The 26971-nt window shown below is 41.6% G+C and overlaps 1 protein-coding gene across 2 annotated transcripts; it reads right to left on the bottom strand.

Moving 5' to 3' along the window:
* Positions 1-430: 430 nt before the first annotated feature.
* hsd17b7 (hydroxysteroid (17-beta) dehydrogenase 7) lies at positions 431-26971 on the bottom strand. Of its 2 annotated transcripts, XM_052011068.1 has the most exons (9): positions 26489-26971; positions 15362-15565; positions 14072-14164; positions 11714-11828; positions 8046-8240; positions 5507-5611; positions 5352-5408; positions 3488-3586; positions 431-3120 (listed from the first exon to the last, which is right to left on the bottom strand). In XM_052011068.1, the coding sequence occupies exons 1-9, from the start codon at positions 26554-26556 to the stop codon at positions 3019-3021; spliced, it is 1038 nt and encodes a 345-aa protein (XP_051867028.1). In that variant the 5' UTR covers positions 26557-26971; the 3' UTR covers positions 431-3018. The 2 variants fall into 2 exon arrangements, with proteins under 2 accessions (XP_051867028.1, XP_051867029.1); XM_052011069.1 differs by lacking the exon at positions 15362-15565.

Genomic DNA, 26971 nt, shown 5'->3' with positions numbered 1-26971 from the left:
AGTTATAAATTTCTCAGTGCATCTGCCACCCAATATGACATTTTAGCGGGACTACTCATGAAAAGATTTATGAATCTGTATTTTAATTTTAAAAAATTAACTTTAGATAAGAAGGAAGTACAATACTGATAGCAATGTTTCAAAAAAAATGGTCAAAAGAGTTAAAACTTGTTTTATGCTTTCATTTACATAAAACAAATGTTGATCTTAACATTGGCTTTACGACAATTTTAGACGCAAAATTTTTACTGCAGCTCATTGATTGCTGTATCTAATTTTGACCATGTGTATATTTGAAATGAGAGTAAGAGACTGAGGAAAGAATTGCAAAATCATGATGTCTGACTCAACATCAGCAAACCATAATGTATCAATTAGCAGAAATTGAAAGACTTTTTTTTTAAAAATCAGTTTTTATTTAAAAGAAAGAATCACTTCTGGCTTTTATCTGTGGTAAACTACAAAGTTCAGCATCAGAGCTTTTCAAAATACATAATTAAATGGTTAACCAAATTCAGATTAACTACATCAAATTATTTACTTTATTGTACTTGTTTAGAATACGAGCAAAACATGCGTTTCCAGATGTTAATAATTTCACAAACTAATAAATGCCATACACCAATAGTTTGTTTAATCCCAAACGTCAGTAACCAGATTAATAAAATTAAGGTAATCAGACAACAAAATTTAATGGGCAGGACTTTTTGTTTGAAAAAGAAATTTCCTTTACTCTCCTGTTCATCTACAGTTGGAAGGCCATTGAGTTCACACAAATAATTTAAAATTTGGAGGTGAAGGAATGCAAGCATCTTGTGTACCATTTTGGGGCTGTGGAAGCCACATTACATCTGGAACATGTAACCAGCATTATATTTAATAGTTGGAAAAAAGTGAAGAAAGTAAATCATTAGCTATTTATTCATAACCTCCTATGCGTAATGCTTAAATTTGATATGTTGTAAAAATTGGCCTTCAGAAGAGCTGATTTACAATGCAGTATCCAAAAAATATACAGAAATCCAATAAAATGGCTTCCCATGCTTAAATGTTAATATTTAGCTGGGAACTAGTATGGATTTTGCTCACTGGGAGGTAGATATTTGTGTTTCAGATTACTGAGTCAGATGTGTTTTCAAATGAAAAACAATTAAAGTGCAGCTCCCTCATTGATATGGCAATAAAACCAATAAAATAAATTCCAGGTGCTTATTTATTGTTGCCAAATTTCCCAATCTACCCCAAGAACAAATCTGAATTAACTCTGGAAAAATAAACTAAAGCCAAAAATACCGTGTGGGATAACAGAAATTTATTTATATTCATGTAAAACAACAGAACTTAAAAGTGAGGCTAACTGTTTAATATTATTATGGGTGTCACTTGCATTAAAGTTCAGGTAGTGGCATTTAACACCAGAGTGAGAAGGCTGTGAATCCAAGTCAAACTGCAAAACCAAGATCATTATAATGCTGACATCACAATTCAGAACTGAAGGCTATTCTGAAATGTCCTAAACTCCCAGCCTCTTCACTCCTTCTGTCCTTTAAGGCCTAACTCAGTGCGTAAGTTTTGAGTCACCTGTCCTGACATCTCATTCTATGGCTCTGCGCTTTCATTGATAATTGTCTTAAAATGCTTGAGGTACTTTTTCTACAGTAAAGGCACAATTTAACTGCAAGCTATTGTTTTGCTATCTTTTGGAAGTGATATCACATTGATGTCTAAATGTAAAACAAAGTTATGGCAACAAAGAGTGTAGCTTTCTCAGTATCCTTGCACATATCATTCCTTGGGCAAGTAGGTTTGGGTAATTGACTTCTTACTCACAATTATTCCTCCTCCTAAGTTCTCTGCTAAACCAACCGGATCAAATGGACCATGCAAAAAAATTAATTACTGTTGCAAATTACCATAATTTAACACTTTTGTTCATGGACAATTGCTCATAATTGATTAATGTTCCCCACTCTCAGAAGCTTCAGATACTAAAATCTATTAGGAAGGACTGGTTTAAGAGATAATTCAGCAATTTTTTTTTCTCTCATTATCAACTATTCTAGGAATACACAATCTCACCAAAACTTGTTAAGAAACACCAGTGTTTCTCCACACGAAGTTCAAATTCTAGCTGAACACTAAGGTCCCAATATTGCTGGTTGCTATTGTCCATGAATTTCAGAACTGCAATCCAAGTCAGTTCTGCCCCAGGAACACCATGTCCATTCATCTTAAATGGACTGGTACAATTACTTGGATTCTGGATAAGTATTAGGTAATGTACAATTCTTTTAAAGTAATTGGAGTTGACTTTTTTTTGTTTTTAAGTGTTTAATAATTTTCATCATCATAAATATTTTTTAAATTGTGGGGCACTCAGCTGACCTGGGAGCATAGTTTAGATGGCTAACCAGGGATTTTTCAGTTGTTGTATTTCCAGTGTGATAGCATTGCACCAAACAAGGCCCTGCTGCCCCACAGGACTTAACCATTTGCCTTGTAGGTCAATGGCCAAGATGTGTGGTTTGCAACAGCAAGAAGTTCTTACCCCCTTACCCCCCCCCCCCCAACAAGAACATGATCAATTATTCAGCTGTGCCTATTAACATATAACCATTGTACCAACATATATGGAATATTGCAGTAATCTATAATAAAACACAGGGTAACCCAAATTTCTATTGAAAAACTTAAATTGTTTTGAGTGGTGCAAAACAGATTTTGTAATTATAAGGTTTATCTCATAAAAAACAGAGGAAGCTATTCAGCCCATTGGGTCCATGTCACTTCCAAGGGAGCAATCCGATCAATCCCATTCTCCCTCTCCTTACTTCCCTGTATCCTGCACCTTACTCTCTTTCACACATGTATGTGGAGATTTAAAGGTGACAGGGGAATATAATGAGATTTCTAAAATATACTATTTTATACAGTACAGTGTATACAAATCACATTTTAGAAGAGTAATTTCCGTATGCTCCCATTAGAAATTGCCACATGCAGCATCATTACAATAAGCTAGCTATTGTCCCCAGTTATTTGATTGTTTGCTTTCATCTTGTTTTCAAGCTTTAACACTTCTTGATAAAATACTTCAGCCGTTTCAATATCAATGTCCATCTAGGAAGAACACAAAAAGTCCAATAACTCAAAAGGAAACTTTACAGACAGACCAACCACAATTAAAATAAAAATAAAATCATTGGCAGCCATTGTGAAGTAATAATAACAATTTGCTTTTGTTTTATGGGAACAATTTATCAGGTAGCAAAATTTGCTTCAACTATTTGGAACAATACACTGGCAAAATTGAAACTCTATCATGCATGAAAAAATTATTTTTCATCATATCTAATTTAGTAGTCTTCACATTACTTAAGTATGATCTCAAAGCTCAATGCACAAATATTGTACTATTCTTGTAAAAGACCTAATTAAAAGGTACAGCAACATTCATTGTATTTTTGTTATTACACAGTCACCCAACCTTGTAATGGGCGACATAATTATTTCCAACTCCAGATGTGCAGCTGTGGTATTTCACCATTGGATCCAAGGACTCTGGCTTCTGTGTGAACAACCAAACCTAGAAAATTGAAAACAATCAGAAATGGAATGAGAAGCTGAATGGGATTTGTTTTAAATGACACAAACCAAATGGAAAATTAGAAATAAAATGTAGCATTTTCTCTTGGGAGTGACCCAGTTCCGCAAGCTAACACAATCTATGTTGTCAAGTTTATGATTTCCTCCCAAAAAAACTGAATCCTCAAAAAAACCTAGCACTACTAGTTTACGTAAATAATCTAATTCATCTTATTCAGCTATTGAAAGATTGTAAAAGGATAGTGGGCAACTAATCTTGTGTGAATTTAGTGTGTGGTACAGAGAAAATCGCAGAGACAGAGGCAGATTCTCTCTGTAAATGCATAATGGCCAGCAGACTACTCTCATATGTCTTTGTGCAGCATAGTGGACACAGAGGAGCAGTACAAAGATGCATAGCTAGATTTCTGGCCCAGAAAGTTTAAAAGACACAAAATGAATATGCCCTGGAATAAAATTAATTTTTCATTTGAAAATAATAAACTTTTGCAATGAGCAGCATAGTAGCACAGCTGGCGGAGCTGCTGCCTTGCATCTCCAGTGCTCCCTATACAGAGTTTGTACCTTTTCCCTGTGACCATATGGATTTCCCCCATGTGCTTTGGTTTCCTCCAATGTCCCAAAGAAATGTGGCTTAGTAGATTAATTGGCCAATGTAAATTGCCCTCTGAATGTAAGTGGGCCATAGAATCTGGGGAAGTTGAGGGTAATGTGGAGAGAATAAAATGGCATTTGTGTAAATAGGTGCTTGATGGCTGGTGTGGACTCAGTAGGCCAAAGGGTATGTTTCTGGTGTTTGACTATGAATTATTTCAGGTTCCAAGTTGTTTAAAAAAAAATATTCATTCATGGGACATAGATGTCACTGACAAAAATCAGTATTCATTGTCCACCTCCAACTGTCCCCAAACTGAGTGATTCATAAGGTCATTTCAGAGGGTGGTTATGACCACTGTGGGTCTAAGTTAATTATAGGCTAGGTCTGGTAAGTACTTTACTGAACCAAATGGGTTTTTACAATAATTAGATAGTTTCACATCACCATTACATATTTGAGATTTTACTTAATTATTTGAATTTAAATTCACCAGCTAGTGAGGTAGGATTTAAATTGATATTGCCAGTACCACGATCCAGGCCCCTAAAGACTGATCCAGTCATGTAATCACCATGCTAAGTGGGAGAAGTACTGCACAGTTGCAGGGAGGAGTAGGTACACAATTGGAATGGAATTTATACTAACTTATACTGAAATGCCTAAAAACTTTCTGTTAAAAGTTACACGTTAAGCATATGGCTACAAACCTGAAACCATCAAGGGTAATGTTGTTGTATCTGCATAACTGTACCTATATAAGTGTTTTTTTTAATGATAATTCAGGAGAAAGTGAAACATTTATGAAAAAAATTATTTTGGTTCCATATACTCCGAAATATTTATTATGTTACAAAGAAACAGAATTTACTAACTGGAACTGGTATTCTATTTGTATACTGTGTACGTAAAGTGTTTAATATTTGCAAATGAATTAATGAATGTGTATGTGAGGAACTACCTGATATGTCTACTGGGCAATTTGATTAGCAATGCATGCAGATGAAGAAATTACTTCTTGGAAATAAATTGTAAGCTTTACCAACATTAAAACCTCATTGAACTTCAAACGTGACTTATCAATACTAATAAAAGGAATTAAACAATATTTTTGAGTAACTATAATTTGATTTCTCTGCAAACTACATACCATTGCTTCTGTTCCATTGTATGGGCTCAAAGTAAATGAATTTGTGAATATACGAATCTGGAGAAAAGAACAAGTTGCAGAAATATTATTCAAACTGCAAACATTACGAGCAGCCAATCTGAATGGACTGAAAATGCACAAGACATTCCACTCACCAGCCACATAATGGGTGTAATGATTTTCCAGAAGATGGGAGGAAAGATGCCGTAGGTCAAATTGGTCAAAACAAGCCCTGGGCACACCACACTGGAAAACAGGCCCTGGAAACAATGGAGCAATTATGTAGTAACAATCACCAAGTTATAGTGTCTGTATAACCAATTCCAAAGTTATTTCTAGTAATTAAGTAAAATCTTCAGCCAGGGGCTGGTGATTTTGTGGAATTCATCGCCACAGAGGGCTGTCAAGGCCACATCATTGGGTGCAGCTTTTGATCATTGATTGGTAAAGGGGTTAAGGGTTAGGGGGAGAAGGCAGGAGAATGGGGTTTGGAAAAAAAAATGATTGAATGGCAGAGCAGACTCGATGGGCTAAATGCCTAATTCTGCTCCTATATCTTATGGTCTCACTTCCAGCATCTAAATACAGTAATACATTGAACATTTGGTTGAGCAAGATATAATTTTATCAAGTGAAGCAGACTGCAGAAACGAGGACAGATTCCTTCCAAGATGTGCACATTATGATTTAGAACATACCTTATTAAAGCTTAAGAACGTGAGAATTTTTAAATTTCCCAGTAATTAATTATTCACGTTTAGTAAATGGAGACAAATTGTCTCCATCTACCTTTCCAATGAAGTGCATTATCAATAATGAGGAATGTAATGTATTATCTTTACTTTCACCTCCTCAGTTCCCATCAGCTCCTCCTTTTAAAAACTGATTTTCATTAGAACAATAAAAGTTCACAACCTTGGTACCAAAGATGACAGAAATTAAGCATCTGTCAGAAGCTTGCCATGTTCTTATTTTTGAGCAGAAGGCTATAAATTCTTTTCAGCATTAAAATTTTTCCACATTGACTGGAAATATATATGACGTATGCTTGCATATGTGTGCACGAAAAGTGCATATAAAAAAAATGCCAAATTTCTGATAAGAAAGTTGAGAAAGGGCACAATGCTACAGTCTTTTAATAAGCACAAGAATTTTTGGGAACAAGATTCAATTCCACAGAGCTCAAATTCTTTGTGCTATGGGTGTCAATTCATTCAAAAATGATGCCTTGTCGTGGGTTTCATGTCCAATGCCATGTTGGTGAAGGAAGTATGCAGAGTAGACATATTGTTGCTTTTATCAGTGTACAAGTTATTTTGATTCCAGCTAACATCAGGCATCTGCATATCCATTATTGCATGCTTATCTGTGTTGCACAGTGTCACAGATCCCATCACCTCAGATGTACAGCAACTAAAAAGAAATCTATTCCTCAATGTCCATCTAGTGCATGACCACAGGTAGCATATCATGTCTGACAATGTTTGGCATGCTGGCAGTGGTCAGGAAGCCTTCCATCTGTGGCAGTCCAATATACTTTCTATACTTGAGCCACCTTAACAAAGCAAAGGGTGGCCACAGGGCAACAGGAATTATCTGCTAATGGTATGGTTCATGACATGCAGAGATGAGCAACTTGCAAACAACAAAAGCTGTGGTGCCACATGAAACACTATGGAAGTTGACCACTAGCATGCTGACACCTCGTTTCCATTACTTGGGCCTCACGGGTGGAGTTGAACGCTAAATAATGCAATCCCGGGAGAAGTCTGCAAATTTGTGTTCCATTGAACTGCCGCCACTCCTCTGGGCCAGCTCTTTGCCAATACTAGTAACTTACTGGATAGATTGCTGTGACTCTCCAAAAGCCTCTTTGAACACAGGTATCTGCAGTCTTGATGGCAGCAGGCTGAGCCTACATAAGCCTGAGCTTCCACTGCTGCACCTAAATATTAATAGTTTCTGCTTGTTCTGCAATGGAAATCATTGTGGGATCTACAAGTGTTCTTCTGGAAGGAAAACAGAAAATGCTGGAAATCTTCACTGGGTCAAGCGGCATCTGTGAATTAGGGAAGTGTTAATGTTTCAGGTACAAGTTGGGAGGTGAATAATGGAATTGAGGTTATTGCATTTGAAGATGCAATCACTGTTCTTAGGTTACTGAATTTCTTGCAGCATTACATCCTGCTCCTTGCTGCATGACCCCGGCACTAACCATGTAAATATTTGTTGTCACTGCCCTAGCAGAGCTTACCTACACGGTACTTGTGGATAAAAAACGCACTCTCTCCTTTGTTGAAAAATGATGCAACATCTCTCAGGTTAAAATGAGTTTCAAAATGGCTGCTGTCACAACTTGCCTCACTTTACAAAGATGCAGACTTGCTTTAAACTGTTGCTAACCACTGACGAAACTGGCCTCCTGTAGAAGCATGCAACCAATTAGCAGCACAGGTAACAATAGGTGCATAAAGTAGCAGGAAGCAACATCTGAAATTACTGTGCTATTCAATATAGCTTCTCTTACAGTCCAATTGCATACTAAGTGCTTCAAGGCTTAAAGAATGAAAAATGGGTTTCTCATCAATTTAAAATACAAACATTTCACAAACTAATTATTACATTTACTATTATACATCCAATCACAGTCATTACAATCTCTTCAAATGCACTGCAACAATGAGTCAGATTTACCTTGCTATTATAGTGCTTGTTCAAGGATACACTCAAAAGATCAGTTGCATACTTGGATGAACTGTACGATTCCTGGCCTTGGCTATGCTGGTAGTCTGTTAAACTGAAGGCAGATTTTCCTGCATTACTAGAAGATGTCCAAATAACCTGTGAGGTACAGCCAGCTTGACCAAACAAGGGTTCCAAGTTTCTTATCTAGGTAATGAAAAATTACATTAAAAGTTGAATATTTAATCTGCACAACATTTTTGCTTTCCCCATCATACAGTTTTAAGATTACTGGCTGTTTTTTTCCAAACTCATTTTCTTTGTTATAAATTGGCTTTCTTTGGATGGGTAGAAATTTAAGAAAAGGTTTCATGTAAAGAAATGTTACATTTTGGCATACTGGCTAAAGGAATTGAATTAGATGTAACTTATATGCATTTCAAAAAGGATAAATAAGAGTTGTAATAAAAACAATGGTTTATGGAAATAAAAATAATGGTTTATGGAATTAAAGCAGAATGTAGTCACATGGATCAGGAAATAGTTGAAAGACAGCAAGCCAAGTTATAGTCAGTCCCCAAGTTACGCAAGGCTTTCGTTTCTGATAAGTGTCTGTGAATCAGTTTCTCTGCAAGTCAGGAATGTCCATTTTCTATAGTAACCCATTTGGTATTGCTGTACATACATTTGCTATAATTCTTTCATTTTATTGAATAATCACCATAACAGTAGCCATAATTAAACTAATGGAATATATATTGTATTTAGTCATTAATGAATACAATGAAACATCTATTATTAGTTTGAAAAATGCCTTAAAAAATCTGGGAGAATTTGCATAAAGTCAAATTTCCATATGTCAGGGCATTTGGAACCTGGGGATTCCCCTGTACTGGTAAATATATATTTGACTGAGAATAAAAACTTCATCTCTGTGGTGCCTGGCCATTAATGTTAGCCAGCCAAGCATGGCAGTCTTTCTGAGTAATGCCTGCAGCAAGAGGAAAAAACAGTCTTCGCTGGTCACAGGTGACGTGCCAGTTGACTGGAGAACAGCAAATGTGGCACTTTTATTCAAGAAGGGCAGCAGAGATAAGCCAGGTAGTTACAGGTCAGTGATTCTAACATCAGTAGTAGGGAAGTTATTGGAGAACCTCAGTGGGTCAGGATTAATTTACACTTGGAAAGGCTGGGATTAATAAAGGCAGTCAGCATGACTTTGTTACAAGGAGATCCTATCTAATAAATGTGATTGAACTTTTCCAAGAGGTTAACAAAGTATATATGTAAAGGCAGTGTGGTTGATGTAGTCTACATAGACTTCAGTAAGGCCTTGACAAGGTCTCACGTGGGAGGTTAGTCCAAAAGGTTAGAGCCAATGAAAATCAGTGCAAGTTGTCAAATTGGATCCAATACTGGTGTGGTAATAGGAAGCACAGGGCTATTGTGGAGGGCTGTTTTTGTGATTGGAAGCCTGTCACCAGTGGTGTACTACAGATATTAGTGGTGGGAACCTTACTCTTTTTTTATATACAAAAACAATTGAATGTGAATGCAGTGGGCATGATTATAAAGTTTTCAGATGTGTTACGGACTCAGTGAAAGTCCCTTTAAGATAGAGAGTGTGTGTATTTGTGTGTGTGGGGCGTGCTTACGTCAATGGAAGATAAGGACGTAATGACGTTGTTGAAGAAGTCAGAAGAAGAAGGAGAGAGAGAGAGAGAGGGGGGAGAGAGACACCAGCCTGCTTGTTTTCTCTATCGATGGATGAGAAACAATAACTGTGTTTGCCACTGAAATCCATGTATGGAAGTTGGAAGTAATCCAATGGAGTTCACTTTGTTGCTGACCTGTAGAAGGAAACAGGTATTTGTGTGTGGACGACCACGATTCGGATGCTTTTCGGGGTGAGGAAGTCACTACCGAGTAAACGCTGAAGTGTCGTTTGGGGTTCCATCGTGGAACATTTGGATTTCGTATTTACTCTCCCTATGTTCTCTACATCTACATCTTATCTTCTGACAACGGTGGTTGTTGAAGAAGCCCTTGCTCATGTTTCACCTTATGGCTTGCGGAACTGAACTTTAAGAACCATTCCGGAACTTGGAGTTTGGGACTTTGTCACACACACACACGAAGAGTTTAGTTTTGGGGTTAACGTTCGAGGTTTAACATTTTTGAATTCTAACATACTAACATTTTTACTTTTATTTTATGTATTATCATAAGTAGTAATTAATAAAATAGTTTTTAACACTGAATCATGCTCAGTGTGTTTCTTTTGTTGCTGGTTCGTGACAGATGACATCAAAATTGTTTCTGTTGATTATGAAGAGGGTAGTCAAAGGCTACAGGACTATTTTAATGAGTTAGTAAAAATGGGCAGAGTAATGGCAGACGAAATTTAATTGCGATGTGTGTGAGGTGATGCACTTTGGGGGGGGACTAATAAGGGTGGGACATAATCAATGAATGGTCGGGCCCTGGGGGTATTGAATAAGAGGGGGAATCACAGATCCCTTGGGGGGGGGGGGGGTGCAGAACAGGTATATAAGGTGCAAAAAAAACCAAACTGCTGGAGGAACTCAGAGAGACAGGCAGGATCTGTGGAGGCAGAGAGATGGTTGATGTTTCAGATTGAGACCCTGCATCATATTAGGTGAATGAGAAGGCATACAAGATACTTGATTTTGTTAGGAAAGGCAAAGAATATGAGAACAGGAAAATTATGATACAAGTATATAAAACATTGGTTAGGCCATAGCTGGAGTACTGCGTACACAGCACATGAAGGGCGTGATTGCACTGGAGAGGGTGCAGAGGAGATTTCCAGGATGTTGCCCGAGATGGAGAGTTTCAGTCATGGACAGGCTGGGTTTGTTACCCTTGAACAAAGAATGATTGAGGTGTACAAAATTATGAGGGGCATGTATAAGATAGATAGTAAGAAACTTTTCCCCATATCAGAGGTGTCTAAAACCAGAGGCCAGAAGTTTAAGACTAGGGTTAGGAAGTGAAAGGGGATCAGAGAATTTTTGTTTTCACTTAAAGGGTGGCTGAAACCTGGAACACACTCCCTACATGGGTGGTGGAGGCAGGTCCTCTCACAACATTTAAGAGCTATCTGGACGATCACTTGATCTGCCAAGGCATAGAAGGCTGTGTGCTGAGTACTGGAAAATGTCCTACCCAAAATGCATCACCTCACATTGATCAGGATTGAATTCCATCTGCTATTGTTCTACTCACTATACTAACTCATCAGTACATCACTCTACAGCCAAAGGCTACCCTCCACATTTTCAACAATACCATCAATTTTCACTTCATCTGCAAACTTGCTCATCATACTGCCTACATTTGCACACCACTCTTTAGTATATGTAATAAACAGCAAAGGTCTAGCATTTATTAGAATGGTATACCATTGGTGGTATGGTAAAGTGCTGTGTTTGAGTATTGATTTATATCTAGTAGAGCTACTTGGGGGTGCCCTGGACTTTTTAAAAGGAGCTCTTAAGCACTGGCTATAGTTCACCCAGAGACAGCGAGGAGATTATAACCTTGGGGATTTCAGTGAGAAACTACCTTAGTTATTCCCCGTTAGTGAATGCCTCAGGATCAGAATGGACTTTATGTAAAACCATATTCAGGTGGAAATAATAGAAATTCATTCTTACCAGTAAAAAATGTCCAAAGACATTTGTCATAAAGACCTGCTGTAGTCCGTCATCAGTAAGCCAATCTTCTTGGGTTAGCAATCCATCCCCAGTTGCAAACATACTAAATATTTTCCTGGTAATATGAAAATATCATCACATGGCAGCATAACTACAAACTTCAATTAATCTTGTTCACAAATACATATATGGGAAAAGGGGAGAGAGGATGGCAGGATGTGTAAAAGGGAGAGTTTGGGGTGGGTAATGAGGGATGGAGCGGAGAGGTTGCAGGGAGAGGGTGAGGGAACAGTTCAAAAGGATTAAAAAGTGTAAAAAAATATGAATAAAGAAATATTAAAAAATGTTTTCTGAAAAACACATTTAAGTGATATAATTTAATTATAAGTATTAACACAAAATACAACTATTTATCTACACTTTACTTCTCTATTCAGGTCAGCAACCCCATTCCCTTGCAGTATGTTTGAGGCACTGGATGTGTAATGTAACTTGTCGTTCAGCTCAGACAGGTTGAGCTCCATCCCCAGACTCTGTGCTAAGTACAGCGGTGGAACAGGAGATTAGACACATCAGTGCGGAAGTCAGATATGACCGACATGCAAGCAGTTCTCTAATCAACTGCTGGCAAAAAGCAAATACGTTTCAGACCACTAACTGTCCTCTCCATAGACACAGCCAGGCTTGAATTTTTTCAGCATTTTAAGAAAAAGAAGCAGGAACAGACCATTTAGCCCTTCTGGCCTGCTGTGCCATTCAATAAGATCATGGCTGATCCTCAACCTCAATGCTACTTTCCTGCACTAACCCCATATTCCCTAATATTTACAAATCTATTGGTCTGTATGTTTTTAGTTCATATTTGCAGCATCCACAGTCTTTTGCTCAAGTAAAATGTAGTTCCCTGTTAGCTGATCTCAACAATTTACAAATCAGGAAAAACACTGTGAAACATATAGGAGGCTGTGGGATAAAACGTAGGTCTGTCTCATTCATTTTATTATTGTTTTGTCAAAGTAACAGTGTGGTGACTTGAGTAAAATGGATGTAGAAGAGCAGCATTTTTTTTAAAATTGGTACTGTCATGCATTGTTCACAATAAATCAGACAATATACTACCACATATCCTGTGTATACCAGACAGTTTACATCTTCCTACTTATCTATAGGCCTTTGCCTTTCCTGAAAATGTTACCTGAGGTTTGGTTATCTATAGACCTATCATCAGAGATTTTGATTCAGTAACTGTGTTGTAGGAAGGTGAGACTAATCAAGTCATAAACTGGACTAGATTCCACAGTGGGGATTATCACACAACTATTGAGGCAGAGACTTGATGGGGATCCAGCAATGAAAAGGGAGCCCACCAATACCCTGTCGTGAAATCTCAATGTTCTTACTCTGCCAATATTGCAGCAGTGAGGCAATAAAAAGGAGCAGAAGCTGACCAGAGACTAATGGAGCAGCGTTAGAAATCTTGCCAGGAACCAAAGATTACAAAGCTATACTGGAGGGGGGAATATACTCATACAAATCCATTGGGAACTCAAGCCCCACACCCTCACCATTATTAAAATGCAGAAGGCTACTTACGTACTTATTACCACACAAACCCATCAGCCTCTTTCCTCTCTCACATTATTTTCTTTGGAGCCCTACAACTTGTTCTCTCTCTCATGCACCCACCAAGTGCCCTTTGACGCTTTTACCACTTACTTATATTACAGCGGCTAATTAATCTATCAACTCATCTTTGTAACATAGGAAAAAACCAGTAGAAACCCATGCAGGCACAGTGAGACAGAGGCATCACCCAAGGTCATGATCAAACAAGAATCCCTGTAGCTTTGGGACAGCAGTGCTAACTGCTGTGCCACTCATGGGTGGTAGGACATGTATGGGTATGGGCAGTCCCAGAGTGGTCATGAGAACAAAAATTACAGGGCAGGAGACAATGTGGAGATTTTACCCACTTGGTCATAGTGCCACTCATCCTCAAATGGGTTTGTAAAAGCAAGTCCAACCCAATGTCTTTAATGTCCTTGTTGTTTTCCAAGGTGCTTAAGATCTCCAAAAGATCCAAAGTACAAAAGGCAACCTCTAGATTTGGTTCCACATCATTTCCACTCATAATATCCTTTTGATTTGAACGATCTTTCATGTTTACAGTCCCAGTTTTAGATACTATTGGGGAGGCCCTCTTAAGCAACCCCATCATCAAGATCCCAAGCTGTCCCTGAGACATTGGGGGTGCCGTTGTTAAATGCCAAATACTGTGCAAGTGGATTTAAGCAGAAAGTTTGCTTAATGTGAATCAGGAATTTGAGTAATTATTTCTAAATACTCAGGATACAATACCTGGAAAACAAGCCATCTAGAAAGGTTTTCAAATTGAAATGAGGGTTTGGCATAATCCCAGCATTTAGATAGAGATAATCTAAACGCTGATACCTGTATCAAAACAAAATATTAATTATTTAGTAAAAGTTGACGCATACAACACACAATACCCACAATATACAGAGTCTGTTTCTTTGTAGCAATTAATACTGGATATGGGATTACAGCTGGTTGATCAGGCCATTAGATTGTGAATAACAGGCAGAGTGGTCAGTTCCTTACTACCCACAGAATTAAAAATCTCAAACTAATTCCACATTACGTTTGCAGATTTCAAACAAAGGCTGCTTATCTTTCTGATATGTTCAATTACAGGGAAGAATCGAGAGAACTGTATCCTTTGCACCAAACTGCACTACCCTGTTAACGGTGAACCCGAATGCCAAATCCAGAAAATACCATTTTCGGCAACAATAGTTCTCACCCTGAGACCAAAAACATTAAATGGAAGTAATATTTTACCCCAGCAGAGTGGCTGAATGTTGATATAATTTATCACATATTGCTACAGGATTAGTATATTTCAGTATCAGCCAATCTTGAAATTCAAGTAATAAGCCTACAGGGTTAGATATTCACTAGATATAAAATGTCAGAAGCTCATTCACATGTCCTTCAATTTTTATTTTGATTTAAGCCAACGGGAGGAATAATAGAGTACAGGCTTACTTTCAGCTGGGTACAGAAACTACACTCAATCTGGTTAAATTTGTTAGAGAAATAAAGGACTGCAGATGCTGGAATCTAGATGAAAAACACAAAGATGCTGGAGGAACTCAGCAGGCCAGACAGCATCCGTGGAGAAAAGCAGGCGGTCAACGTTTTGGGTCAGACCCTCCTTCATGACTTAAGATTTGTTGTTGGTAATAAACTACGTGGGATGGGGCTGGTAAAGTGACAAAGGCATCAAAGAAGTTAGCTCAGAAAGTAAAAGGACATCAGAGGATGTCCTGACCAAACTCCGTAGTTCCCTGGTCAAGTCTAAATATGAATGATGTGTTTATTTCTGGAGTCATTGAAGAAATGTAAATATGAGCCATCAGGTCATTATTATGCTTATAAAACTGAATAAAAGGCAATAATAATTAACATTTTAAAGATTTATTTTCAAATTTGGCAAATACATTCGTTACAAGTACATAATAGCTTTGCCTCATTTTGTAAGTGGAATACTATAGAGTTAATTAGGCAAATATCATAAAATTCATGCTAAATTGAAAAAAAACATTATTGATAATATTGAAGTACCTTTGCCTTATTTCTTTCGCTCCTTTGATCACCGAGTTAACCTTTCCTACGTCCATCTTCAAAAGGCTAATATCAACCCCTGGATGGGACAGCAGAAGTTCAGACTTAGCAGCCTCAGCTTTCTGCATGTTTCGACATGCCATACACAGGTGTATCTGGTTATCCTCAGAGAGAATGCGACCACAAAGAGCCAGTCCAATACCACTATAAAAGAAGCAAGTCTGAAGTAATCTACTGAAAAGGAAATACATAGCCACTGGATGTAATTGTACAGTGAAATTATAAAATATTAAGACACTGGTTGCAACAGCAGAGTACCAGATCCCCCTGAAAATCTATTAACCGTTGTCATTTCAAACAGAGACGTTTGAAAGATTGATGCAAGCAAATACGAGGTTGGAATTGGGCACACAGGGGATTGGAACTACCTTTTAGTCACAAATATAAAAATTAAAGAAACCTCCAGTTTTTTGTTATGCTATTTTGGAAAATCTAGAATGACTTTATTTAAATTATTAATATGTTCACAAATTTTAAACAGGCAAGTTTCTTTCTTTTTCAATCTTTTTATTAGTTTTCAAATTAATACAGATTGATATATGGCATCAATATTTATACATGTAATACAAAGAGATCAAGAATAACAATCATGGCATAGATAATCATAAAGAACAATAAAATATTTTAAAAATCTGTAGATCCAACGATCTCTCAGTAAATGAATATAATATAAAAGAAAGAAAAAGATTTATTATATAAATTAAAAAATAAATTAAAAATTGTAAACAATATAAGCTAAACGAAACAAAAAAAAAATTCAAAAAAAAAACAAACAAGAAAAAAAAGAAACAAAAACTGGGCTAAAATTTATCAGTAGAAACAGAGCAATATTATGTTGTCAACTCCATTCCTCCAAGTTGGAAAGTTATTGAAAGGGGATCTACATCATGTGAAAATATTGAATAAATGGACTCCAAACATCTTCAAATTTAAGCGAAGGATTGACAGTACCACTCCTAATTTTTTCCAAGTTTAAACATGATATAGTTTGAGAAAACCATTGAAAAGTAATAGGGGGTATTGGATCCTTCCATTTAAGCAAAATGGATGGTTTGGCCATTAATGTAACAAAAGCAATCATACAGTTAGCGGAAGCAGATAAATGGCCAGATTCTATCCTTGGTAATCCGAAAATTGCAGTGATAGGGTGAGGTTGTAAGTCAATCTTCAATACGTTTGAAATAATGTTAAAAATGTCTTTCCAATATTTTTCCAGAAAAGGACAGGACCAAAACATATGTGTCAAAGAAGCCACATTTGATTTACATCTATCACATATAGGATTTATATGGTTATAAAAACGAGCTAATTTATCTTTGGACATATTGGTCCTGTGGACTACCTTAAACTGTATCAACGAGTGTCTGGCACACATTAAAGATGTATTAACTAAATGAAGAATTTTCTTCCAAGTCTCTATAGGTACAGATGTCTGGAGTTCGCTTTCCCATTCATTCTTAATTTTGTCTAATGATTCTAGACGTATTTTCATAATTAAATCACAAGTTACTGTTATCAAGCCCTTTTGATAAGGATTAAGACCTAAAATTTTTTCCGTAGTTTCAATTTTGTAAGGTGTCGGAAAAGATGGTATAGTAGTTTTTAAAAAATTTCTAATCTGCAAATATCGAAAAAAGTGTGATCTAGGCAAATTATATTTATTAGACAATTGTTCAAAAGATGAAAAACAGTTATCAATGAATAGATCACGAAAACATACTATTCCCTTCCTCTTCCATATGGAAAAAGCTGAGTCAGCTCTGGATGGATGAAAGAAAAAATTAGATTGAATGGGACTTGACAAATTAAATTTATTCAATCCAAAAAATTTACGAAATTGAAACCATATTCGTATTGTACGTTTAACAATTGGGTTAGTCGTATGTTTACTTAATTTGGTAAGTGCAAAAGGGAGTGAAGCACCTAAAATAGCAACTAATGAAAATTCAAGAACTGTTTGGTGCTCAAGGCATACCCATTTGGGGCATTGAATTACATCAAAATCTTGTATCCAAAAAATTAAGTATTTGATATTAATTGCCCAATAATATAATCTAAAGTTAGGCAAGGCCAAACCACCATCCTTTTTTAGTTTTTGTAAATATTTCCTACTTAACCTTGGGTTTTTATTCTGTCAAATATATGAAAGAATTTTAGAATCAATAGCGTCAAAAAAAGATTTCGGGACAAAAGTTGGAATTGTTTGAAATAAACATAAAAATTTTGGTTAAAAAACAGGCAAGTTTCACTGACAAAAATTCAAGCATACAATGTCACACAAAAAAGACAGAAGATTACATAGGAAGAATTATGGAGTCAGAGAGTCATACAGCAGGACCAACTGAGTCAGCACCACCATCAAGTACCCACTTACACTAATACTACTTTTATTCACCACACATTACTATCAACCATGCGCCCACACAGATTCTACCACTTGGGGCAATTTGTAGGTGCCAATTAACCTACCAACCTGCACGTCTTCAGGATGTGTGAGAAAACCAGAGCATACAGAGGCAACCCATGCAGTCGCAGGAAGAATGTGCAAACTCCACACAGACGGCACTGGAGGGAAGTCGGTTGGAACCCAATTCTCTGGAGCTATGTGACAGTAGCTCTACTGTATTTAACCAGTATACAATATGCCACTGTATTTAACCAGAAATTGAGTTTGTGCCCATTAGAGAACAAAAACATGAATGACAACTGAATGTACAGCTACAATGTATTCAGTAAGAGGGCATATTTTACCATTGGTAGAGCAAATGGGCTAGAAGCACAGTGATAGGATCAGAGAAATATCTTGCGATCTTCTGATATTTTTTCATGAATTGAGAATTGATTAAAGAAAGCACCAATGCCTGAAATGCTTTGCAATGCCAGCAACTTAGGTTCAAATCCAGCCACTGTCTGTAAGGAGTTTGTACATTCTCCCCGTGTCTGTGTGGCTTTCCTCCGGGTGTTCCGGTTTCCTCCCATATTCCAAAGACATACAGGTTAGGAAGTTATGGGCATGCTATGTTGGCGCTGGAAGCATGGCGACACTTGCAGGCTGCCCCCCAAAATCACTACGCAAAAGGTGTATTTCACTGTGTGTTTCGATGTACATGTGACTAATAAAGATCTTATATCTTATACGCATTCGCTGTAACTTCTGCACTTTATCAACTGCTGGAATGCAGCTCAGGTATTTTTACTATATCTTCCAATCTGACCAAAAAAGCCACCAAATTAATTTTAACAGCATACATAGAAGCACATAAAATTGCAAAGTATCCAACTTGCATTTTACTATTAGCTTTGTTAATAAAGACTTAAATAGTGCTGAAAACCCAATGAAAAAAAGCAGAAATGTTTAGGTTAGGTACTATAATAATTTTTCTTTGGAAGTAAAAGGTACACAGGATACAGACCACCCCCAAGTTGCAAATGCCTGATTTATAGACATTCCTACATATGAACAAGCTCCCATAATACTATTAATTTCAGAAGTCCAACATATGTACACACATTTGTTGCCATGAATGGCAGAACTAGTTTCTTCTCTCTCCACTTCTAGTAATTGTTCTTTCTTATTCTCATGTGCTTTTGATGCCATTCATTACAACACTGTGGAGGTATGGTTACCATATTGAGTGTATTTTCTGACTTGGTGGAACTGTTTCATTACCTGGGGACAGCCTGTATATTGGATTGTTTGCGCTCTGAGGTTGGCTTAATTAAAAATTGTTTTAAAGTTACCCAATTTTATAGAAGTAAGCACAAATTATATTTTATATTTGGGACTGCCAATTAAAAGGTAGAGTTGCAATGCTGCATATGTGCATCTCAGCTCTGAAATGCAGTGGTAAAGGGCCCTGGGAGACCATCATAGTATACTGAGAATTCAGAACAGATAGTGCAGCTGCTCTGCAATATCAAGGGATATGGTTGAAGAGCCACTTTAGAGATCTGATAGATATCCTTGGTATCTCACAAATATTTAAATAAATTTATTTAAATCTTTTGACATTGCAGACATTCCAGCCTGTGATGTCAAAATGTATTAGTTCAGGTGCATGCAAAACAGGTAACACAATTATTTGAAACCTATTCAGTGACTGACAAGGTGCTCATAGCATAACTTTTACTGGGGAACCGAAGGGAAAGGATCTGACCTAACACGTGTTTTTCCTACAATATGTTATTAGTTCAAGGACCTTGCTCTCCAATTCATGTTTGTACTGTTCAGTATTGATTTTCAAAGGCATACTGTTTAGAAAACCTCTACACAACATTGGCTTTGTGTGAATATGGAAAACGTTGGTTGGTTTCAGTCAAAAAGCAGCATTTTGTTTCATTAAACTTCAATTTACATGGGTGCCCTTCAAGACCTGTAGTAAATACTCTAAAAGGATAGTTGTGCTCCGGACAATCATAGCAACCATTTTGTACATGGGATGGTCTCAAAACAGCAACAAAATAAGTAATTGGATCATGAGCTGGATTTTGAGGTCAGTGCTGAAGAAATGGGGCCTGCTGGTAATTATATTTGCCCTTAGCCCCAAAGTTTCAGCAGCCTTTTACAATTTAACAATTTAAATTTTGTACAGAAAACAAATATAGATAAGAAAAGGAAGAATTAAGAGATTTACAAAGGAGAAACTACCAAAAAGATGCACATACAAGGACATTTTTTTAATCAAAATAAACTTTATTTATAATAAAAGAAACTATATACAATAATAAAAAACTGTTCAAACCTTTACATTTGTGTACAGTTCAATTCTTAGTGTTACCTTTTTATATAAAAAACACAGCACCAATGCCACTCATGTGGCTCCCTGAGGTGATATCCCAATACCATATTTACAACATTTGAGCGGCTTCCTCGCCTGACCCCGCCCCTCCTTCTCCTGTGGCAGAAGAACCCTAAACTGTCGTCCTTCCCCACCGAGCCCTCACGCTGGCTGCACCCAGCTTCAATGTGTCCCTCAGCACGTACTCCTACAGCCTGGAATGTGCCAGTCGGCAGCATTCCCCTACGGACATCTCGCAGTGCTGGGAGACCAACAATTTTCGGGCAGACCAAAGGGCGTCTTTCACCGAGTTGATGACCTTCCAGCAACAGTTGATGTCCGTCTCTGTGTGTGTCCCCGGAAACAGCCCGTAGATCAGAGAATCCTCTGTTACGCTGCTGCTTGGGATGAAATGTGACAAGGACCCCTGCATCTTTCGCCACACCCTCCTCGCAAACCCACAGCCTGCAAAGAGGTGGGCGACCGTCCCGTCCCCGGCGCAGTCCTCCCGGGGGCAGTGCGCGCTGGGGGTGATGCCCCAACTGTGCAGGACGGATCTTACTGGGAGGGTCCCTCTCACCGTCAGCCAAACGAGGTCTTGGCGCTTGTTGGGGAGTTCTGACAATGAGGCATTCTGCCAGATGGTCTGGACAGTCTGCTCAGGGAACCACCCCACTGTGTCCATCGAGTCCTTCTCCTGCAGTGTCTGCAGGATGTTCCGTGCTGACCACTTCCTGATGGACTTATGGTCCAAGGGGTTGGTCCGGAAGAACTTTTCCATGAAGGACAGGTAGTGCGGCAACGTCCAGCTGACTGGGACGCCGTGTGGCCACGGGGCCAGGTCCATCCTTCGCAACAGCCAGGACAGGTAGAACCTCGGTACGTAGTGACACTTGGTGCCCACGTACTTGGGTTCCACACACAGCCTGATGCAGCCACAGACGAAGGTGGTCATCAGCATGAGGGTGACATTGGGGAGACCCTTACCCCCATTGACCAGGGACTTGTGCATGGTGACCCATCGGACCCGCTCCATCTTGGATCCCCAGATGAACCGGAAAATGGCCCAGGTGATTTCCAAGCTGGAGGAGCGAGGAACAGGCCACACCTGCACCAAGTACAGCAGCCCTGAGAGCACCTCACACCTGATGACCAGGTTCTTCCCAGTTATCGATAGGGAGCGCCGTTCCCACAGTCCCAGTTTGTGCTTCACCTTCCCAATCCGCTCCCGCCAATTTTTGTTGCACACCCTGCCCCTCTGAACCAGATCCCCAGCACCTTCAGATAGTCAGGCCTGACGGTGAAGGGGACGTTGGATCGGTTGGGCCACTTGCCGAAGAGCATGGCCTCGCTCTTCGCGCGGTTGACTCTGGCCCCTGATGCTGACTCAAACCGGTTGCAGATGCTGATCAATCTGCTGACTGCCCTCGGGTCTGAGCAGAAGACGGCGACGTCGTCCATGTACAGGGAGGTTTTCATCTGGGTGCCCCTGCTGCCTGGCAACGTCACCCCTCTGATGCTCTCATCCTTCCTGATGGACTCGGCAAAGGGTTCGGTACAGCACACGAACAAGACAGGGGATAGAGGGCAGCCCTGCCTGACTCCAGACTTGATGGGGAAGCTGTCTGTTTCCCACCCATTGATTTGGACTGCACTACAGATGTCTGTGTAGAGCAGTTGGATCCAATTCCTGATTCCCTCCCCAAAGCCCATTTTGGAGAGCACGTCCAACATGTACGTGTGTGATATCCTGTCGAAGGCCTTCTCTTGGTCCAAGCTGACCAGGCAGGTGTCCACCCCTCTGTCCTTCACGTAGGCAATCGTATCTCTGAGCAGCACGAGGCTGTCAAAGATCTTCCTGCCAGGCACAGCACAGGTTTGGTCCGGGTGGATCACCTGTCCCAGAGCAGACTTGACCCTGTTGGCGATGGCCTTGGACAGGATCTTATAATTCACATTCAACTGAGATGGGTCTCCAATTCCTGATGTCCTCCCTCTCCCCCTTCTGCTTGTAGATGAGGGTAATGGTACCCTTCCTCATGGACTCTGACATGCTGCCAGCCCGAAGCATAGTGTTGTACACTTCCAGCAGGTCGGGGCCCATCCAGTCCCACAGAGCCGAGTACAACTCCGCCGGTAAGCCGTCACTTCTGTGAGTTTTATTCGACTCAAAGGAACGGATGGAGCCAGTCAGCTCCTCCAGGGTCAGTGGTCAGTCCAGACTCTCCTGCATGCTGTCCTCTAAGACCTTCGTGATAGAGGACAGGAAGTTCTGGGAAGCTGTGCTGTCTGTGGCCTTTGTGTCGTACACACTGGCATAGAAGGATCTGCAGATCCTTGATATGTCCGTCTGCGACGATGTTACTGAGCCGTCCTCTTCCTTAAGGCTGTGGATCACAGAGCTCCCCCTGTGCGCCTTCTGGAAGAAGAAACGTGAGCACGTCTCATCCTGCTCCACCGAGCGCACCCTGGATCGGAAGATAATCTTGGAAGATTCGGAGGCGTGGAGCTGGGCTTGCCGGCTCTTCGCCTCTCGGAGCTCCTCCCTCACATCCACCCCCCTCGACTGCAGTAGGAGGAGTTGCTGCAAGTCTGTCTGGAGTTGACACAGCTCCCTCTGACTCTGTCTTGCTTTCTGGACCCCCCTGCGGATGAAGAACCTCTTGATGTTCTCCTTTGTCACTTCCCACCAGTGCACAGGAGAGTCAAAGAGGGGTTTCACAGTTCTCCAACCTGCGTAATCCCTCTTTAGTTCCTCAATGCTCTCTGGGGTCAGCAGCTTCACGTTCAACTTCCATGTCCCCCTGCCTGCCTTCTGGTCCTCCTGTAGGTGACAGGAGGCCCGAAGGAGACGATGGTCAGGGAAGAACACTGGCGTGACGTCGGTGGATCTGACCGTGATTGGCTCCGACACGAACAGGAAGTTGATCCGGGACCAGGCTGAGCCGTCTGACCTCGACCAGGTGTGTTGCGGCTGTGCTCCGCCTGCAGGGGTGCTGAAGGCGTCGCGCAACTTGGCATCCTTTACCGTTTCCATCAGGAGTCTGGAGGTGCTGTCCAGTCTGTTGTTGGCACTGCCGGATTGTCCAGCCGCATCGATGATGCAGTTGAAGTCACTGGCCAGAACGACCGGCCGGGACGTCACCAGCAGCGGTGGGAGCTGCTGGAGGACGGCCAGCCGCTCGCTCCGCACGGGCAAGGTGTACACGTTAATTAACCGGAGCGGAGTGTTCCGGTACATCACATCTGCCACGAGGAGCCGCCCCCCCACCACCTCTCTGACCTCGGTGATTGAGAAGTTGCCCCCTGCATCAGAATCCCCAGGCCGGAAGCGCGACAATCATTGCCCCCCGACCATATCGACAGTCCATGGGTCCACCATCGCGACCACCTCCGATAGTCGCGGAGGTGTGGCAGCCCGCACTCTTGTAGGAAAGTCACATCTGCCTTGACCTTGCCGAGGTACTGCAAGGCGTTAACACATCGCGCAGTGCGCTTCACACTGCGCACGCTTAGAGATGCCAGTTTTATCTCCATAGTTCTTTTGGAGTTCAGTTCCCGTTACACAGTCCCTTTTCATTTGTCCTGGGCCCTCATGCCCACAGCTTTGGTGAACTGCCTCACTGATTCCGGGCTCAGGAACTGGGAGGGGTCTCCCCCTGGGTGTGGGGCCACTAGTGGCGAGGCTGGTGGTGTCGTTGGGGGTGGATCCGACTGTGGCCCTGTTCCTTTCCCTGGTGATTCAGTTTCTTTCCTCTCCCGGTGCTGGTTTGCATCAGATGCGGTGCTGCTCCTGGTCTCCTGGAGCTGGGGGCCGACGACCTCTGCGGTGCTGCTCCCGGTCTCCTGGAGCTGGGGGGCATCGGCCTCCGCGCTGCTCCCGGTCTCCCGGAGCTGGGGGGGCGACGGGCAGGGTTGTTCCCTCGCTTATTCCTTTCTGTTGGTTCTCTTCCACGTTCTCTCCTCCATTTTGCTGCTTCCTCTGCCTTTGTCGTCGGCTTCTGCTGCTGCTTTCATCCTCCGACGAGGAGAGGTTGCTGGTGTCCACCTGTTGCATTACTCTTTTCTTGCTGGTGCCCTTGTTTTCTGTGGCCCGTTGTCTCTTGGGTGGTGTCTTTTACGCCTTCTTCCTCTTCACAGTCTGCCATTCCCTTTCCTGTCCCTCCCCCACTCCCTCTTCCATTGACTCCTCCTCTTGGGGAGGGGGCTGGGAGTTTGTGGCGGGGGGGTTGGGAACTCGAGGCGATCGGGCTGTCCTCACCCTCCCTGGTCTCAGTCTCTTCTGGGGCCACTGTGCTGGTGGGGGGTGTGTCTGTGTTCCTCGGGGTGTCATTGGCGCTGGCACCCCCTCTTATTGCCTGTGCGTAGGTACAGGCCCGTTTTGGGCAGGCGTTGTAGAGGTGGCCTGCTTCCCCGCACAGGTTGCAACGTTTGCTCTCCTGACAGTCCTTTGTCTGGTGACCTTCCTGCTTGCAGTTCTTGCAGATGACTGCGCTGCACTGGGCCGCCACGTGTCCGGGTTTGTTGCAGTTGCGACGCACCCTGGGTTGTCCTGTGTACACCATGTATCCACGGTTCCCTCCGACGGCAAACGCTGGGGGGGGGGGGGGGTGGATGATGGATCCATTTGCGTCAACTCTCAACTTGACCTTCACCTGGCGCTTGCTGGTCCAGATCCCAAACAGGTCCTTGATGTCGACGCAACTTCCCACTCCCTCGATGTACCGAGCCAGGAAGGTGAGGACATCCACCACGGGCACATGTGGGTTAAACATGTGCACCGTTACCACACGTTCCTTCTGGGTGGGGAGGGTGAAGAGAGGCTGCACCTTCAGCAGTGACAGCGGAGCTTCATTCCCCTTCTCCCGAAAGTCCTCCAGCAGCTTCTGCCATCCCGCCGGGTTCCTGAAGGTAACGTCGAAGTACCCGTTACCTGTGAAGTCCTGGAGGCAGTAGATGTCCCTCGTCTCGAACTTGCACGTATCCAGCAGGACCTTCCTGATGAAGAGGTCCCTTGTGAAAGGGTTCCCATCGCTGAGGTCCTTCACCGTCACCCTGACAGTATTGCAGATTCCTCCTCCTGAGGTGCTCGTCGCTGCCGCCATCCTGATGTGGTTGCTGAACAGAGGAGTTAGACTGGTTTCCCAGTCAGCATTAGGATCCTCCTCTGTGTCAGCAGGTTAAGCTCTCATCAGGCGGCTGCTTGATAGCGAAGAGTTCTCGATGTCTTTCCTTCACTGTTGGTGTCGGTCGAGATCCACCACGAATCGATGCTACACTTGATCTTAGCCAAAAGGCCGTCAGAGAGGCAACTTGGTATTTAATAATTTACTTGCAGTGCAATGGACAAACCCTAACTAGCAGTTAGTGTAACGCTATTACAGCGCCAGTGACCTGGGTTCAATTCTTCCGGTGTTCCAGTTTCCTCCCACATTAGGAGTTGTGGGCATGCCGGAAGTGTGGCGACACTTGTGGGCTGCCCCCAGAACACTCTACGCAAAGATGTATTTCACTGTGTATTTCGATGTACATGTGACTAATAAAGATATTATTGGCATACTTAGTCAGTATCTGAAACTTATGTAGATGAACTTCATTTCCTCTTCCAGGTATTTAATGAGATATCAATATGCCATTGATAAAAACAGAGAAGTCTGGAAACAGCAAGTCAAGTAGCATAATGGCAAGTCCCAATGTCTGGGCCAGCCAAAACAGAGCTGCAATATGAACATTCCTCAGAGTTCAATACACACGTCAAAGTGATGTATTTACATAGAATTCCTAGCATGGAAGCCAGGCATTATCTGCAAATTGGCTTCGCCACAATTTACCTGCAAGCCTAATCTCAAATGCACCTATGTTTTTCACCCAAGTTGCTCTAATGTGGTGGCAATGCTCCAGATTCTGGACATCTTCTGGGTGAAACTCAATGCTGAACGAGTCCAGAACATAACCAGTTTCAGTCAACACTCGTGAAACTCCTCCAGTTCCAGGGCACAAGTAACAGGCTACTCTGTGCTCCCTGCAAACGAGACTGATGGAACAAGCTGCCTCACCAGCCACAGTGCCCCATCTCCATTTCACAGTGTATTTCATTGTGCATGTGACTAATAAAGATATATTATCTTACATTCCTTTGCCTGTGCCCTCACTCGCTAACTGCCCTCATTGCACAGAGTCTTGCAGTCTAGATCATTAACCTGAGGTACTGACCCTGCTTCACCCTCCACCGATGCCGCCTGACCCGCCAAGTCTTCCCGGTACCCCCCCCCTCCGTCTCCATGGTTACCTGTTAGCTCCCGTTACCAGGACAACCTTGCGCGCGCTCGATGCTCGGGGAACAGCCGGCGAGCCCATGTTGGTGCGACACCCGGGCGGTCAGAGGCGTCAGGCGTCCTCGGCACCGGCCAGGTAGGGTTGCCTGCGCTGACCTCCTCCCGCCTTTGGGTACGGATGGTCTTTGGGATGCATACTGAACCGCCCGCCAGCTCCACCTCCTCGGACCACTGCACGTCACCACCATCTCAAACTCGCACCATTACGGCGGGCGTCGGCAGCCTGAAAGTGCGGGACGGCGCATTGCGCGGCATTTCGAAACAGCCGGTGCTCACACCCGGCGAGAAGCCTCGGTGGGCAACGTGAGGCGCCCGTCTGCTGCATTAGAGGCAGTTCAGCCGCAGGATAAACGGGGAGATGACATGCAGAATGAGAGGCGTAGACAGCCTTTTTTTTTACAAAATAACCTTTATTCGTCATAAAAGAACAAACAATA

This window comes from Pristis pectinata, chromosome 3 (assembly GCF_009764475.1).
Source record: "Pristis pectinata isolate sPriPec2 chromosome 3, sPriPec2.1.pri, whole genome shotgun sequence".
Classification (NCBI taxonomy): Eukaryota; Metazoa; Chordata; class Chondrichthyes; order Rhinopristiformes; family Pristidae; genus Pristis; species Pristis pectinata.
This window is presented reverse-complemented; position numbering and strand designations above follow the sequence as displayed.

Coding starts and splice junctions, on each gene's coding strand:
- hsd17b7 (XM_052011068.1), bottom strand. CDS start 26,556: ATGGGCTCGCCGGCTGTTCCCCGAGCATCGAGCGCGCGCAAGGTTGTC. Junction 15,566..26,488: donor CTGGTAACGGGAGCTAACAG/GTAACCATGGAG, acceptor CTTCTTTTATAG/TGGTATTGGACTGGCTCTTT. Junction 3,587..5,351: donor ACAATGGAACAGAAGCAATG/GTATGTAGTTTG, acceptor TCAATTTTCTAG/GTTTGGTTGTTCACACAGAA.